This window comes from Rana temporaria, chromosome 7, assembly GCF_905171775.1.
Source record: "Rana temporaria chromosome 7, aRanTem1.1, whole genome shotgun sequence".
Lineage (NCBI taxonomy): Eukaryota > Metazoa > Chordata > Amphibia > Anura > Ranidae > Rana > Rana temporaria.
In genome coordinates, this window is record NC_053495.1 from 68,708,660 (window position 1) to 68,726,609 (window position 17,950).

The 17,950-nt window shown below is 43.7% G+C and overlaps 1 protein-coding gene across 2 annotated transcripts in view; it reads right to left on the minus strand.

Annotated features, from left to right (window-relative positions):
• ZC3H7B (zinc finger CCCH-type containing 7B) overlaps positions 1-17,950 on the minus strand; it is a 418,789-nt gene that overhangs the window by 37,761 nt on the left and 363,078 nt on the right. For both annotated transcript variants that reach the window (XM_040359565.1, XM_040359564.1), the window contains exons 19-20: positions 16,538-16,643; positions 3,319-3,427 (exon numbers count right to left, since the gene is read on the minus strand). In XM_040359565.1, the coding sequence (XP_040215499.1) occupies positions 3,319-3,427; positions 16,538-16,643 (215 nt within the window). The remainder of the gene's footprint in view (positions 1-3,318; positions 3,428-16,537; positions 16,644-17,950) is intronic.

Genomic DNA, 17,950 nt, shown 5'->3' on the forward strand with positions numbered 1-17,950 from the left:
GTTCGCATTAGCAGTCGAGCCTCTGGCCATCTTGAGCCGTAACGCCACAGAGGTGGTGGGGTTCCATAGGGGCCAGTGGGAAGACAAAATATTGTATGCAGATTATGTGCTTATTTATCTAGGCGACTCGACCGCATCGTTGCGGGCAGTGATATGGATAATAGGGGACTTTGGAGGTTTCGCCATTAACTGGTCTAAATCAACTTTGATGCCCATAGACAAGTTGGAGGAACCCCTGCCACCCGGGGCAGAGCAGATTGTTATAATTGATAGCTTTAAATATCTAGGAGTGGTGGTATCCCCAGACCCGGCTGAGTATTTTCGGCTGAACCTGGGTCTGCTGCTGGTTAGACAGAAAGAGAAATGCAATAGCTGGTGTAAGCTTCCATTGTCAGTGGTAGGATGGGCAAATCTAATAAAAATGGTATGGGTGCCACAGCTTCTATACGTTCTCCATAATTCCCCCAAGTGGATCACGAACAAATGGTTCAAACAAATTGACACACTAATGAGGGACCCGATATGGAAGAAGAAGGTAGCCAGGATGAGCTTAGTTACCCTTCAGTATTCAGTAATCTGGTGACTACATCTGTCCCCACACTGGAGGCGGCATCTCATTTGGAAATGGATCTGCCTAGCATACCATACTCTGCGCCGATATGTACTCTCCTTAAAAGGGTATGGGGGGGGGGGACCCAGAAAGCCCTGGGGATAATAGGTCCGTTGCCCTTCACGCCGATATGGCATAACCCGAGATACCCAGGAAATACAGGAACTAAGGGGATTCACTTTATGGAAAGAAAGGGATATACTTTTTTGCACAGCTGTATGAGGGGGAGGTATTAAAAACATATGAACAGCTGTGTCAGGAATTTCAGTTAACCCCAAGGGGGTTTTATCAATACCTCCTACTTAGACAAGCTTTGCAGGCACAACAAATAACACATTCTCTAGTAATATCGTCATCACCCCTGATGAAGGAAGTCCTCAGAACGGATGTCCGGAGAGGACTTAAATAAAAAATTTACATGGAACTGCCATCTACGGTTCAGGACCATACCTCTCTGAGATGCCGTAGTAAATGGGCAGAAGATATAGATCAGAACCAGTGGGATAGGGCCTTAGAATCCATTCCCATCGTATCGGTATCTGCATCTCATAGACTGTTACAACTATTTTGCATAGGGCATATAGAACACCAGTGCAGTTGCATAGGTGGAGGGGAAGAGATTCCCCCTTATGCCCAAAGTGTAAAGTACATCAAGGTGATTTTATACACCCAACGTGGAGATGTCCAAAACTACATCGGTATTGGGAGGATGTCTCCCAGTGCATAAGCAGACTGGCCCAGGTACCTATCCCTCTAGATCCCTTGGTGTACTTACTTGGTGCCATAGAAGTCGAATCGATTTCAAAAGGAATGTATCTTATGTTAACCAGAGTGCTATATCTGGCGAGAAAACGTATCGCACAATATTGGATGGCACCAGAAGAACCCACAGAAAGGCAGTTGGATCCTATATGTGAACTCCCTACTTTTTGGGGAGACTGACATACAGCCGTGGGGGGGGGGGGGGGGGAACGGGTAAATTTGATCTCATATGGCAACCATGGTTGAGGGATGCCAGACTTGCGCCACCACAGCTGGTAATGGATACTCTGGAGGTAGGGATTATGGGGGGCTGGGTGGGGTGAAGGAAAGGAGTAAAAAGTACAAATCTAAATGAGTAAAAATATATACACTAGATCCAAAAGAATCCCGGGGGTAGAAGAAAAGAAAAAAGCAACGAGATTTAGATTCAAAAGGGTAAAAATAAGGTGGTGGTAGCTTGGGGGGAAGGGTAGAGAAAGGGAAAGAAAAAGGGGGAAGGGGAAAAACAAATACACAAAAGGTACACGGTTAATGATAAGATAAAATTTGGGGAAATATGGTTAAATATGTCTTTTTAAAAATGTATTTTTTGTATATGACTAAAAAGCACAGAGTGTATCATAAGAGCAAATTTCTAAATAAAAAGAAGAGATTGAACTTCACCTCTCGTTGGTCGCTATGCCTCTCTACCAACTACTTTACAGATCACAGCACCTCTGAATGCAAACCTCTCCTCCTTATGCTTCCTCCAGTCAACCCATCCTTTACCTCTTCTGAAACTTCCATCCTATTCATCTCCCCCACCCTGTTTCATTACACTGTCTTTGTTCCATGCATCTCTCACCCTCCAGGTCACAGCACCTACCTTCCACCTCATACACCCCACGACCCACTTGCCACCCTTCCCCTTTCCCTATGGGGTGTGTGTGGCTTTGTGCCTTTGCCTTGGGCACTGTATGGCTTTGTCCCAGCACTGGCGGCATTGATAAGTAAATCGCAGGGCATATTCATATCATCACCACCGCTGAATGCTGCCATCATTGGAGATGTAAACATGCCCTGCCTGTCACTGCTTCCATCAGCCTGTACTGCAAAGGTAAGCAGATAGCAGAAGGGGGATGTCTAGCAGTAACAGAGAAATGATTACAGCTTGGAGTTTTAGCGCTCTATTTTCAGTGCACATAAAATCATAAGTAATGTCAGTGTTTCATTTTTAAAATAATGATTTTGCTATGGTTTGTATATATCCCCAAGACTCTGACCTACAGAACGTCAATTTAAGTATATTTTATGATTACAAGAAGGCTTTCGTTTTGTTTAAACTATGCCTCTCCCACTCTTACCCCAGTGTGAAACCACCCACAGTTTGTCATGGCATGCTACTGGCTTTTTTGCAGGTGTCACATAATGTGCTAGTATGCGATGCATACTAGCACATTATGTCTACTTTGCAGGGGAGGGAGAAGAAAAAATTTAGATCAAGAGTTTACTTTCTATTTAAGCTACCCAGGAGGAACCCCCCCCCCCCCCCCATCTTTTGCTCGCCTCTCTCAACCCCACTCTTTTTCAGCCTCTCTCTCTCTCTCTCTCATCAGCCCTTACCCCATTCTCTATCCAATTAAAATTTGTTTTAATAATTTATTTTAACAAAAATTGTTTATGTTTTTATTTTATTCCTTATTCCTATTCCACCAAAATCCTCAGCACCAGGCCAATGATGCTCTTATTCTGGCCCTGCCTGATGTAGCAAATTGAATCATGCTTTTCTGTTTTTTTTGGGGGGGGGGGGGGGGCATTGGATTGTGTATTTGGGATTGTATGATTTTTTTTTTTATTGGTTGAACTAGATGGCCTTTTTTTCAACCTAACTATATAAATCAACAGAGTAAAGAAAAATGTATTGCTTCCCATGCAGCCATCAGTACCAAAAAAGGACCACCACCAACCTTTGTTCTCTTTCATATACGTCCAGATGTCTTTCTCCTCTGTGCTGTGTGAAAAAGTGCAGTTCCCAATATATTGGCACTTCTTTCCATTCTGCACATGGACACAAATCTGTGTGAAAAATAAAAAAATGGCTCATTATCCTATTACATAATTGAAAATTATTCTGCAAGAATACTCTGTCAGAACCTTTATGAAGAAATTTTTTTTTTTTTATAATTTACATTTTGGAATCATGGATGTTTTAAGGGTAACTATGTATTTATTTCAACAGATTGATACAACATATATAACCATCAGATGCTTACAATACAGGAATGTACGTATCAATATATACTGTTTGAGAAACTGTATAACGTAGGCCCGTCACGAGTCCCAACAATTTCGCCTCCCATGTCGGGTGGATAACAATGTGTGATATGGAAAAACACGGAGGGCTGATAAAACATAAATCAGTAGAACAACATCTGATCATCGGGAAAGAGAAAAGGAGAAAAAGTAAGGGGAGAGAGAAGAGAGAGAAAAAAAAAAAAAAAAAAGAGAGGAAAGGGAGAAGGGGGGGGGGGGGGGGGGAGAGAAAGAAGGAAGAACCGAGAACCAGGCGGGCCACGACACGTCATCTAAGTGTTAGTAACGCCTTCAAGGAGTCAGAGGTAGAACAATCGATCCACAAGAGCCGCTAGGTCATACATTTATCATAAGTGTCAGTATCTAGGGCCAACATCTCCTCCATGCGCATGATGTCATTGACTACAGAGACCCACAGGGACAAAGGAGGGGTAGTAGTAGTTTTCCAAAATTGGGGGATAAGCTGCCTTGCGGCCGCCAGAATGAAAGGCAGCAATGTACCCTTCTGGGAAGCTATGGAGCCAGGTAACATGGACAGTAAAGCTATCTCCAGTGAAGGTGTTAGGGGTTGATCATAGAGCTTGCTGTATATGGCAAAGACCTGAGACCAAAGGGGCTGAACGGTCAGACACTTCCACCAAATATGGAGGTAGCTACCATCCACCGAGCTGCATCTCCAACACACAGGGGGCACAGATGGAAATATTTTATTGTAGAGAGTGAGGATCGCTGTACCATCGAGAAAGCTTAAAGTTTTTCTCCTGAGAGTAGCAGGAGACAGAGGACTTGTGAGTGAAGTAGTACGATTTCTGCCAATCCGCTGTTTGGAGTTCCCTTCCCAGATCCGTGCACCACTTCCTTGTGTAGGAGGGGGGTTGATCATGTATCAAAGTGTGCTGCAGTGTGTACATAGAGTAGAGCAAATGTCTTGGTGTTTCTGAGAGAGAGCACAGCTGTTCAAAACCTGTTAGGGGTCTGTGAATCTGGGACGAGGAAAAAAGGTCAGAGCAAAAAGGAGGATATGCGCAGGGCCGTGAGCCAATTACCATGGTCCCTAGGCAGTACAGGGGAGCCGGTAACAGGGTGTACAAATGAGCTCGCTATGGGCCAGGCGTGACGGGAGTATGGTCCCACCGTGTGTGAGCCCAGTCCCTGAGGTAACACAGGGTGGTCGAAAAGGGATGTGAGTGGTGATGGGTCAGTGGACAATAAGGAAAGCAATCCCTTCTTGTACCACAACTGTAGGGCGGCTGTTGTCAGCGGAGAAGCATCAGAAAGTAACTGTAGGTGATGTCCATAACCCCAAAGTAAGGCCCGGAGATCATAAACGGATAAATCCTTTTCTACCATGGTGGAAGCTTTAGGGAAGGAGCGAGGGAACCATTCTAACACCCTGGATAATACTGCGACCCTATGATATAATTCAAAGTCGGGTAGTTCCACCCCGCCCCGAGTCTTAGGGTATGTGAGTAAGGTGTGACGGATGCGGGACATGCCTTGGTGCCAAACAAAACGTATGGACATGGAGCATAGGGAAGAGAAAAAACGTTTGGGGACAGAGATGGGTACAGTTTGGAACAAGTAATTTAGGAAGTGTGTCCATTTTTAATGTATCAATACGTCCAAACCAAGGTATTAGGGCGGAGTTCCAGGCTTCTAATTCCGTCCGAAGCTGGGTCAGAAGAGGGAGATAATTAAACCGCATAAACTTTTTTTTTTTTTTAAAACCTGCAAGGCAAAAGGCATAATCAGCTAGTATGCACCGCATACTAGCCGATTATGAAATACTTGCCTCGGAACAAGGTGACCACCACTTACCTGGTCCACGCCGAGCAGGATGTCATCTTGCTCCGGCGTGTCTTCCGGGTATCGCCGCTCCAGCGCTGTGATTGGCTGGAGCGGCGATGACGTCACTCCCGCGCGTGCGCGCGGGAGATTTAAAATCGGCAGGGTCCGGCGGATGCCGGTCCTTTCGCCGTGGATTCCCCCCTGCGCATGCGCCGCCCGCATTGCGAGGGGAATATCTCCTAAACCGTGCAGGTTTAGGAGATATTCTCCTTACCTACAGGTAAGCCTTGTTATAGGCTTACCTGTAGGTAAAAGTCAAAATAGTGGGTTTACAACCACTTTAAGGGCATAAAGCTGCGACAGATTGGAGGGGATCGTTATACCCAGATAAGAGATGCCCTTAGGGCTCCACTAGAAGGAAAAATGTGCCTGTAATCTAGTGAGAGTTGTACAGGGAAGGGATATGTTCAGGGCTTCAGTCTTGGATATATTTAATTTTAAATTACTAAAGTCCCCGAACCTACGAAATTCACTCATTAAAGAGGGTAGAGACGTGTGAGGTTGTTGAATGTAAACCAGTAGATCGTCCGCATAAAGGGAGAGCTTGGGTTCAGCAGAGGATGTCTGAATTCCCATTATGGTCGGATTCAATCACTAAAACAAGTAAAGGCAACAGGGGACAGCCCTGACGCGTACCATTTGCTATCTGAAAGGACGCGGAGGAAAAGCCATTGACCAGGACAGATGCAGAGGGGCGAGTGTATAGACCCATAGTCTTGGATATAAAAGCAGGGCCCAAACCCAGCTGCTGCAAAGAGAGACGCAAAAACTGCCAATTGACCCGGTCAAAGGCCTTCTCCGCATCGAATGACAGTAGACAAGCCTTTAGGCCATAGCGTTGGATGTAAGATATCAGGTGAATGGTTTTAGTCGTGCTGTCCCTGGCCTCATGACCAGGGACAAAGCCCATCTGGTCTCTATGGACAATTGAGGGTAATAAGAGGGAAAGGCGGTTGGCCAGAACCTGGGCATAGAGCCTAAAATCTATGTTGAGGAGCGAGATTGGTCGGTAGCTACTACACTGTGATGGATCTTTACCAGGTTTGGGTATGACTGAGATGTTAGCAGTTAGGAGATTACTGGAGGGTAGATGATTGTCGTCAATGAAATTAAATGCGGTGGACATTAACCACTTAACGACCGCCGCACGAGTATATACGTCCGTAGAATGGCACGGACAGGCACATGGGCGTATATATACGCCCCTGCCTATTCGCGGGTCGGGGGTCCCATCGGGACCCCCCCCGCTCCGTGCAGCGGTCGGTAAGTGGTTACGGGCGTCCCGGGGAGAGGAGGCGGCTATTCGATTCCAGCCGCCTCCTCTGGATCGCTCTCAGCCAATGAGCGTCCTGCTCAGCCCCTTCCTGTGCTAAATGTAAACACAGGAAGGGGAAGTGAAGTCCTCTCTCCTCGTGTGGGTCTTTTTCGTCTGGATCCAGAGGAGAGAGGACTTCTGTAACGTGAGTTGCACCAAACACAACACTGACACGTTACACATAGGCACACAACCCCCCCCCCCCCAGTCACCGCTGATCACCCCCCCCCATCCAACTGTCACAGTGTCACTATTGCAGTGGTCATTTATTTTCTGATCACTGCAATTAGTGTCATTTGTGACATAAAAAAGTGTTAGGGACATTAGCTTTAGGCCCCCTACCCCCCCTAATAAAGGTTTAACCCCTTGATCACCACCCTAATTAACCCTTTCACCCCCTATTGCCAGTGTCACTAAGCGATCGGTTTTCTGATCGCTGTATTAGTGTCACTGTTGCTGCTAGGCAGTTAGTTTTTTTGAGGTTCGCCGCCAGGTTTATATAGCGTTAGGTACCCCCATAAATAAAGGTTTTAACCCGATTGCCCCTAGAGTTAACCCTTTCACCAGTGATCACCGTATAAGTGTCACTGGTGACGCGGTTAGCCAGTTAGTTATTTCGTTATTTTAGGTTCGCCGCCAGGTTTTTAGAAAGCGTCAGGTACCCCCATATATTACCTAATAAAGGGTTTAACCCCCTGATTGCCCCCTAGTTAACCCTTTCACCAGTGATCACCGTATAAGTGTTACGGTTGACGCTGGTTAGTTAGTTTGCTGTTTATAGCATCAGGGCACCCGCCGTATATAACCCAATAAAGGTTTAACCCCCTGATCGCCCGGCGGGTGATATAAATAAAATTTTAGCGTCAGTCAGGGTCTGCGTCGCCCCAGGCAGCGTTAAGTTAGTGCCAGTACCGCTTACACACACTCGCAAAGCATACACTCCCCTTAGTGGTATAGTATCTGAACGGATCGATACCTGATCTGATCAGATCTATACTAGCGTACCCAGCAGTTTAGGGTACCCAAAAACGCATTGTTAGCGGAATCAGCCCAGATACCTGCTAGCACCTGCGTTTTCCCCCCTCTGCCCAGCCCAACCCACCCAAGTGCAGTATCGATCGACCACTGTCACTTCAAAAACACAAGACACATAACTGCAGCGTTCGCCGAGACAGGCCTGATCCCTGCGATCGCTAACAGTTTTTTTTGGAAGCGTTTTCTACATTTGCTTTTCAATAGTCAGGTGCTTTTTTTACCCGTGAATCATCACCATTGTACCACTAAATTTAGAGTCCAAAATGGCAAAGCGAACGTACAATGATGAACAGGCCTACTTGTTCATGAGCTTGACAGATAGTGAAGAGGAGGTCACGCATCTGTCAGAATCTGGCTCAGAATATGAACCCATTTACGACAGCGGCTCCATGTCAGATAGCTCGGACGACGGAGTTGTGGTCCCTGCTAAGGCCAGGCGTACCCGACCCCGTTCTGATGTTGTTGAGCAGCAAGAACCGCAAGACCCTTGTATGGAGCAGAGAAGTACTAGCGCCGCTATTCCTTCTTGTGAACTGGCAAGCACCAGCGGCCTAGTACACCCTGGTCGTTCATCCAGCACTGCAGTATCACGTGGTGACGTGGCGAGTCCCATAAGTGCAGTTCAAGCTGGCGAGGTGGCAAGCACAAGTAGTGTCCCGCTGCCACCAAGAAGAAGACAAAGACAGGCCCGTCGTGCCCATAGTGCCCTTCCTGCAGAATTGGCCTATCCTGATTGGGTCCCCACCACTTCTGCAGAACCTGTACTTCCCCCATTCACTGGCCAACCCGGTATTCAGGTGGATACAGCGAATTTTATGCCACTTGATTTCTTTTCGCTGTATTTCACGGAAGATCTCTATAGATCTATTGTGGACCAGACTAATTTATATGCTGGTACCTACATCGCCGCTAATCCCCAGTCTCTCCTTGCCAAAGAATGGAAACCTCTTGAGGTTTCCGAATTTAAGACCTTTCTGGGCCTTACCCTCAACATGGGCATACACCCATTTCTGTCGTTGCGGATGTATTGGTCCACACATCCCATCGACAATATGCCCGTGTTCTCTGCTCACATGGCCAGGAGACGATACAAGGCGATCCTGCGGTTCCTGCATTTCAGTGACAATGCACTTTGTCGTCCACGTGGAGACCCTGAATTTGACCGGCTCTACAAAATTCGGCCCCTCATAAACCATTTCAACGAACGTTATGCAGCCTTGTTTAATCCCCAGCAGGTTGTATGCGTTGATGAGTCCCTGGTTAAATTTTCTGGCCGCTTGTCTTTCAAACAGTTCCTTCCCAGCAAGCGTGCCAGATACGGGGTCAAGCTCTATAAGCTCTGTGACAGGGCCACAGGCTACACATGGAGCTTTAGGGTTTATGAGGGAAAAGATAGTGAGGTAGAGCCGGAAGGATGCCCAGATTACATGGGGAGCGCTGGCAAGATCGTTTGGGACTTGGTGTCACCCTTATTCGGAAAGGGGTACCATGTGTATGTGGACAATTTTTACAGTAGCGTGACACTTTTTAGCCACTTGTTTGATCATCAGATTGGAGCATGTGGCACCGTGCGACCTAATCGCATTTTGAGAGACCCAAACCTGGATCCAGAAAGTTCAACAGTTCAACAGTTACAGTTACAAAAAAAAGTGTTAAAAAAAAAAAGTAAAAAATAAAAACACAAAAAAAATATAAAAAAAAAAAAAAAAAATAGTTGTCGTTTTATTGTTCTCTCCCTCTCTACTCTCGCTCTATTGTTCTGCACTTTTTTACTGTATTCTATTCTGCAAAGTTTTATTGTTATGTTTTTTCATGCTTGCTTTTCAGGTATGTAATTTACTTTACTGTTTTCAGGTATGCCATTCAGCTGTTGCGCGGACTTATTTATCTTGACAGCAACAGCGTTTGCTCCCACGATATATAAAGCCGCGACTCCAGTGCTGTAGGAGGTGATTTCACCACCACAGTTAAAAAAAGAGCATATATGCCGAAGCATGGGGGCATTAGGGGCGGAGGAGCGATTTTGCTCCTAATGCCGCGTATATACGGTCGACATTCCTACGGAGGCTTGCCCGTGGAAAAGTCTGACCGTGTGTATGCGGCATAACTTTTTATGCCGCGTACATACGATCGAAATTCCGACGGGGGCTTGCCCGTGGAAAAGTCCGACCGTGTGTACGCGGCATAACTTTTTTGTGGGAGGATGCCCCCATGCTTCGGCATATATATATTTTAGGTACAGGTTGCGTTAAATGTTTTATTTTTTACTATGTTTTTTTTTTGGTATTTGCTTTGCAGGTATGGTATGATCTTACTGTTATACTGTAATGTTACTTTGTTTTAATGTTAACCATCATTTGCTTAGCAGGTACGCCATTCAGTTGCAGCGCGGATTTATTTAGCGTGACAGCAACAGCGTTTGCTCCCACGATATAGAAAGCCGCGACTCCAACGCTGTGGAGGTGATTTCACCACCACAGTTAAAAAAAGAGCATATATTCCGAAGCATGGGGGCATTAGGGGCGGAGGAGCGATTTTGCTCCTAATGCCGCGTACGTACGGTTGACATTCCTATGGAGGCTTTCCCGTGGAAAAGTCTGACCATGTGTACGCGGCATAGAAAAGTCCAACCGTGTGTACGCGGCATAACTTTTTTGCGGGAGGATGCCCCCATGCTTCGGCATATATAATTGGTGCATGTATGCCCATCATTAGAAGTGGGTGGATGAAGGGAGGTATTCTAATGGTGGGCATACCCACCGATCAATCTTTTTTTCGTTCAGCCAACAGGCTGCATGAAAAACAAAAGATTACAATACATGTCCAACAAGAACCATCAACATACTGGTATGTTGCTGGACTTTGAATGGTTATACCAGAATGATGCCTGCGGGTTTAGGCATCATCTTGGTATCATTCTTTTCAGCCAGCGGTCGGCTTTCATGTAAAAGCAGTCCTAGCGGCTAATTAGCCTCTAGACTGCTTTTACATTCAGTGGGAGGGAATGTCCCCCCCCCCCGGATATAAACAGCGCCATTGGGAAAATGGGAAAGCATTTTATCACACCGATCTTGGTGTGGTCAGATGCTTTGAGGGCAGAGAAAATAGATCTAGGGTCTAATAGACCCCATTTTTTTTTAAAAAGAGTACCTGTCACTAACTATTGCTATCATAAGGGATATTTACATTCCCTGAGATAACAATAAAAATGGTAAAAAATAAATAAAATGGAAGGAACAGTTTACAAATAAAATAAAAAAAGCGAAATAAAAATATTAAAAAATAAAATAAAAAAATAAATAAAAAGCATCCCTGTCCCCCCCTGCTCTTGCGCAAAGGCGAACGCAAGCGTCGATCTGGAGTCATATGTAAACAGCAGTTGCACCATGCATGTGAGGTATCACCGCGAAGGGCAGATCGAGGGCAGTCATTTTAGCAGTAGACCTACTCTGTAAATCTAATGTGGTAACCTGTAAAGGCTTTTAAAAATGTATGTAGTTTGTCGCCACTGCGCGTTTGTGCGCAATTTTAAAGTATGTCGTGTTTGGCATCCATGTACTCGGCCTAAGATCATCATTTTTATTTCATCAATAATTTGGGCAATATAGTGTGTTTTAGTGCTTTAAAATAAAAAAAAGTGTATTTTTTCCCCAAAAAATGCGTTTGAAAAAACGCTGCGCAAATACTGTGTGGAAAAAAAAATTGCAACACCCACCATTTTAATCTGTAGGGCCTTTGCTTTAAAAAAATATATAATGTTTGGGGGTTCAACTTAACTTTCTTGCAAAAAAATAATATGTTTTTATGTAAACAAACAGTGTCAGAAAGGGCTTTTTCTTCAAGTGATTAGAAGAGTGGGTGATGTGCGACATAAGCTTCTAAATGTTGTTCATAAAATGCCAGGACAGTTCAAAACCCCCCCCAAATGACCCCATTTTGGAAAGTAGACACCCCAAGCTATTTGCTGAGAGGCATCGCGAGTCCATGGAATATTTTATATTTTGACCCAAGTTGCGGGAAAGATAAATATATTTTTTTTAATTTTATTTTTTTGCGCAAAGTTGTCACTAAATGATATATTGCTCAAACATGGCATGGGCATATGTGAAATTACACCCCAAAATACATTCTGCTGCTTCTCCTGAGTACGGGGATACCACATGTGTGAGACTTTTTGGGAGCCTAGCCGCGTACGGGACCCCAAAAACCAATCACCGCCTTCAGGCTTTCTAAGGGTGTAAATTTTTGATTTCACTCCTCACTACCTATCACAGTTTCGAAGGCCATAAAATGCCAAAATAGCAAAAAAAAAAACCAAATGACCCCATTTTGGAAAGTAGACACCCCAAGCTATTTGCTGAGAGGCATGTCAAGTCCATGGAATATTTTATATTTTGACACAAGTTGCGAGAATATGACAAACTGATTTTTTTTTGCACAAAGTTGTCACTAAATGATATATTGCTCACACATGCCATGGTTATATGTGGAATTGCACCCCAAAATACATTCTGCTGCTTCTCCTGAGTACGGGGATACCACATGTGTGGGACTTTGTGAGCCTAGCCGCGTACGGGGTCCCGAAAACCAAGCACCGCCTTCAAGATTTCCAACGGCATACAATTTTGATTTCCCTCCTCACTAGCTATCACTACCTATTACTGTTTTGAAGGCCATAAAATGCCAAGATGGCACACAACCCCCCCAAATGACCCCATTTTGGAAAGAAGACACCCCAAGCTATTTGCTGAGAGGCATGTTGAGTCCATGGAATATTTAATTTTTTGGCCCCAAGTGATTGAATAATGACCAAAAAAAAAAAAAATTACAAAACGTTGTCACTAAATTATATATTTCTCACACATGCCATGGGCATATGTGGAATTACACCCAAAAATACATTCTGCTGCTTCTCCTGAGTACGGGGATACCACATGTGTGGGACTTTTTGGGAGCCTAGCTGCGTACGGAACCCCGAAAACCAATCACCACCTTCAAGATTTCTAAGGACATAAATCTTTGATTTCACTCACACAAATCTCGAAGACGGTGATTGGTTTTTGGGGTCCCGTACGTGGCTAGGCTCCCAAAAAGTCCCACACATGTGGTATCCCCGTACTCAGGAGAAGCAGCAGAATGTATTTTGGGGTGTAATTCCACATATGCCAATGGCATGTTTGAGCAATTTATCATTTAGTGACAACGTTTTGTAATTATTATTTTTTTTGGTCATTATTCAATCACTTGGGGCAAAAAAATTAAATATTCCATGGACTCAACATGCCTCTCATCAAATAGCTTGGGGTGTCTTCTTTCCAAAATGGGGTCATTTGGGGGGGGTTGTGTGCCATCTTGGCATTTTATGGCCTTCAAAACAGTAATAGGTAGTGATAGCTGGTGAGGAGGGAAATCAAAATTGTATGCCGTTAGAAATCTTGAAGGCAGTGCTTGGTTTTCGGGGCCCCGTACGCGGCTAGACTCACAAAAAGTCCCACACATGTGGTATCCCCATACTCAGGAGAAGCAGCAGAATGTATTTTGGGGTACAATTCCACATATAACCATGGCATGTGTGAGCAATATATCATTTAGTGACAACTTTGTGCAAAAAAAAAAATCAGTTTGTCATATTCTCGCAACTTGTGTCAAAATATAAAATATTCCATGGACTCGACATGCCTCTCAGCAAATAGCTTGGCGTGTCTACTTTTCAAAATGGGGTCATTTGGGGTTTTTTTGTGCTATTTTGGCATTTTATGGCCTTCGAAACCTTGATAGGTAGTGAGGAGTGAAATCAAAAATGTGTGCCCTTAGAAATGCTGATGGCGGTACTTGGTTTTTGGGGCCTCGTACGCGGCTAGGCTCCCAAAAAGTCCCAATCATGTGGTATCCCCGTACTCAGGAGAAGCAGCAGAATGTATTTTGGGGTGCAATTCCACATATAACCATGGCATGTGTGAGCAATATTATCATTTAGTGACAACTTTTTGTAAAAAAAAATTTTTTTTTTTTTTGTCATTATTCAATCACTTGGGACAAAAAAATAAAATATTCAATGGACTCAACATGCCTCTCAGCAGTTTCCTTGGGGTGTCTACTTTCCAAAATGGGGTCATTTGGGGGGGGTTTTGCCCTGCCATTTTAGCACCTCAAGAAATGAGATAGGCAGTCATAAAATAAAAGCTGTGTAAATTCCAAAAAATGTACCCTAGTTTGTAGACGCTATAACTTTTGCGAAAACCAATAAATATACGCTTATTGCGATTTTTTTTACTAAAGACATGTGTCTGAATACATTTTGGCCTAAATGTTTGACTAAAATTTAGTTTATTCGATATTTTCTACTTTTTGTTTTAAGAAAAATCAATTTTTTTCAAAATTTACTGTCTTTTTCCGTTTATATCGCAAAAAATAAAAACCGCAGAGGCAATCAAATACCATCAAAAGAAAGCTCTATTTGTGGGAAGAAAAGGACGCAAGTTTGGTTTCGGTACAATATTGCATGACCGCGCAATTACCAGTTAAAGCAGCGCAGTGCTAAATTGTAAAAACACCTCTGGGCACCAAGCTGCATATTGGTCCGGGGCTTAAGTGGTTAAAAGGGCTAGGGATTGGGCCAATGGGAATCATGTATGTTTTAAGACTAAATGAGTCCAAGAGGTCCAGGGAGATCTGTTCTCTCTGCTGCCAACTGCAGAGACCAAGTGGTGGCACAGACAAGGGGGTGGGCTGTAATTGTGGGAGAGGTGTGAGGGCCACGTGAAATGTCCGGATTCGGCATGTGGGCCTTGTGTTTAACACAAGTGATGTAAAACAATAAAATTACCAGATTACACAAATCTGATCTAGGGAGTCTGAGAATAAGCAGCGTTTGATATTTCACAAAAGTGGCAACACAACTCAAAATCCAACTAGAGCATGTTACTGTGTTCTTTTATTCACAAGATTCCATAGATTGTCGAGAAAACAGATAGAAGCAGCATTTGATGCCAGCTGTTGTATACCAACAGCTAGATAGGTGTTGCTGTTATACTGTAGGTTGTCTCCTACTAACATCATCAAATGTAGTATTAGCCATGTACCTAAGAGAATGTTCTAAACCCTTTACTGACCCTATGTCTTGCTGTGGGGTCAGTATGTTCTGGTTAACCTCAGAGGTAACAAACTGATCATGTTAACCACAAGTCTAGGCATTTGTGTTAATTAGTCAAAGTTTAAAAGAAACTGAAAAGATCTGTAAAACACGATCTGCTAGTGGTCCAAGAACAGATCTGGGAAACACCGAATTACACATAATTCTTTGACCTATACTGTATGTAAATTTAGTAAAATTATAGGAAATACTATCCAGTATTGGTAGACAGAAGAGATTTTTTGGGGGGGTTTTTACGGGTGCCAGCAAAAGTAGTAAATGCAATACTCCAAAGATATAAAAACAACAGAAGTTTTATTACTACAGACAAGACATGGTTAAAATTATTATTGGCTACAAATTGTGTGCATAAATACAGTCAAACATCTAGAGTTCAAAACAGATGGAAAGATTTCACTAAACAATGACTTTGGTTGATTGTCCCGACATGTTTCGCCACTTGGGGCTTCCTCGGGGGATGTTTATAGAGACACTCAGGGGGTGGACGTGGCAGTTGACAGTCTATTTTGTTTATGTTATATAAATGGTTTTAACTTTGTTCTGTTCTATGCAGTTTACATCTGAGTGTCTCTATAAACATCCCCCAAAGAAAGCCCCAAGTGGCAAAACATGTCGGGACAATCACTCCAATATCATTGTTGAGTGAAATATTTCTGTTTTGAACTCTAGATGTTTGACTGTATTTATGCACACAATTTGTAGGCAATAATATTTTTAACCATGTCTTGTCTGTAGTAATAAAACTTCTGTTTTTATATCTTTGGAGTATTGCATTTACTACTTTTGCTGGTACTTGTAAAAATCCCCTCAAAAAACCTCTGTCTACACATATTAACAGGGATGTTGGTGCCTTTGTTTTGACATTGTCACCTATCTAATACCACCACCCCTTACTATCCAGTATTATTTAAAGAACCGCCTCAATTATCTCAACTTTGTCATGGGTATTGGAGGCAGAACTTTCACATAGAACAACTTTGTTTCATGGTTTAAAGCAGAACTAAACCCTCCTATCCTTTTTAGCCATGGAAGCTGCCTTCTTGGCTTTTGTATGATCTGCAACTGCAATGGGTGTTGCACATGTGATCAGTTATGATTCCAATTTATTAAATGGTTTGACAGTTTGGTTGAGAGCACAAGCAAATGTAACAGTTAGCATTTCTGGCATACCAGGAATGTAACTTTTTTTTTTTTAATTGTTGAATCTATGGGAACTAAAACGCTTCAATATAATGATTTTATTAAATAGTTACATTCCCAGTACGCAGGGAATGCTGTCACATTTACTTTTGCCCTCAAGCTGTCAAACCATCTGATGACTGGTATCATAACTGATCACATGCAGCAGTCAGTTACAGATAAGAGGCTAAGATGGCAGCTTGCTTAGCCAAAAGGACAAGAGAGCTTAGTTCTGCTTTAATGTGATTTAATGAAACCTAATTTACTGTATAGGCGACTGTATGATACAATTTCATAATTAACCAAAAAAAAGCTGTAAAAACATATGGAAACAAAGCCTCACCTCATACTGCTGTGGAAAGGAGCGAATGGATGGGAGCGGTCGGATGGGAACCCACTTCTTTTTGGACTTAGACATCATAAGCAATACACGTTTATCTTTTGTCCAGCTGCCAAAAACATGAATAGGAGATAAACAAAGCATGAGGAAGAGTTACCAAAGAGCAGATACTTAAATGCATTACTCATCAGTGGTTTTCAACTTTTTACACCAATGTCTGCAAAACGGCAAACAGTTCAACCTACGTATGTGTGATTTTTCTGCTCTAACAATTCCCATAACCCTGTATATTCCGCTTCCTGAAGAAGACATGTAAACGTTTTTTAAGTTGTCAACTCTTCCCGTACCTCTACCACCAAAAAGTCTGAAATGCCAGGCACACAAAAAGGACTGCAGATCGCTCCCCTTCCACTTTTCACTAGTGGGGGGGTCTCCCTTTACTGCATAGAGGACTTGAAAACAGACTTGGTTGCCTTTAACTACTAGCCGACCAGCCACCGTCATTATACGGTGGCAGGTCGGCTCTTCGTAGCTATATGTCCGCTCTTCGAGCGGCAACTAATGTCGCGTGCGCGCCGCCGGAAGCGTGTGCCCGGCCTCTCCCCACCACGATCGTGGGTTGCCAGCGGACATAAAGTCCACGGGACCCGCAGGCTCGCTCCTGCGGTGTGCATAGAGTGCGCAAGCCCTACAGTTTCACATGCACAAGCCGTCGTATGAGTATGACTGTTTGCGCAGGAGAGCCGACCTGCTGCATATATATATATATATATATATATATATATATATATATATATATATATATATATATATATATATATATATATATATATATACACACACACATATATACATACATACACACACACACACACACACAGGCTGCTCAGCAAGTTACTAAACCAGGTATTGGTACTTTTGTCAGTGTGGGCTGGTGCCAAAACCAGCATCTCCATAAACCTGGTCAGCAGCAGAGGGAAACAGACTTGAAAAAACACAGTGCCCCAACACAAGCAGATGACATGACTCCCCAAATCATCACTGACCTGTGGAAACCTCACGATGGACCTCATGCAACTTGGATTCTGTGCCTCTGCACTCGTCCTCCAGACTCTGGGACCTTGATTTTCAAATGAAATGCTAAATTTACTCTCATTCGAAAAGAGGACTTTGGACCACTGAGCAACAGTCCAGTCCTTTCTCTCCTTAGCTCAGGTAAGACGCTTCTGACGTTGCCTCTGGTTCAGAAGTGGCTTGCGACAAGGAATGCGACAGTTGTAGCCCATGTCCTGGATACATCTGTGTGTGGTGGCTCTTAAAGAACTGACACCAGCCGCAGTACACTCCTTGTGAATTTCCCCCAAATTCTCGAATGGCCTTTGCTTCACAATCCTCTTAAGGCTGTGGTTAACCTTG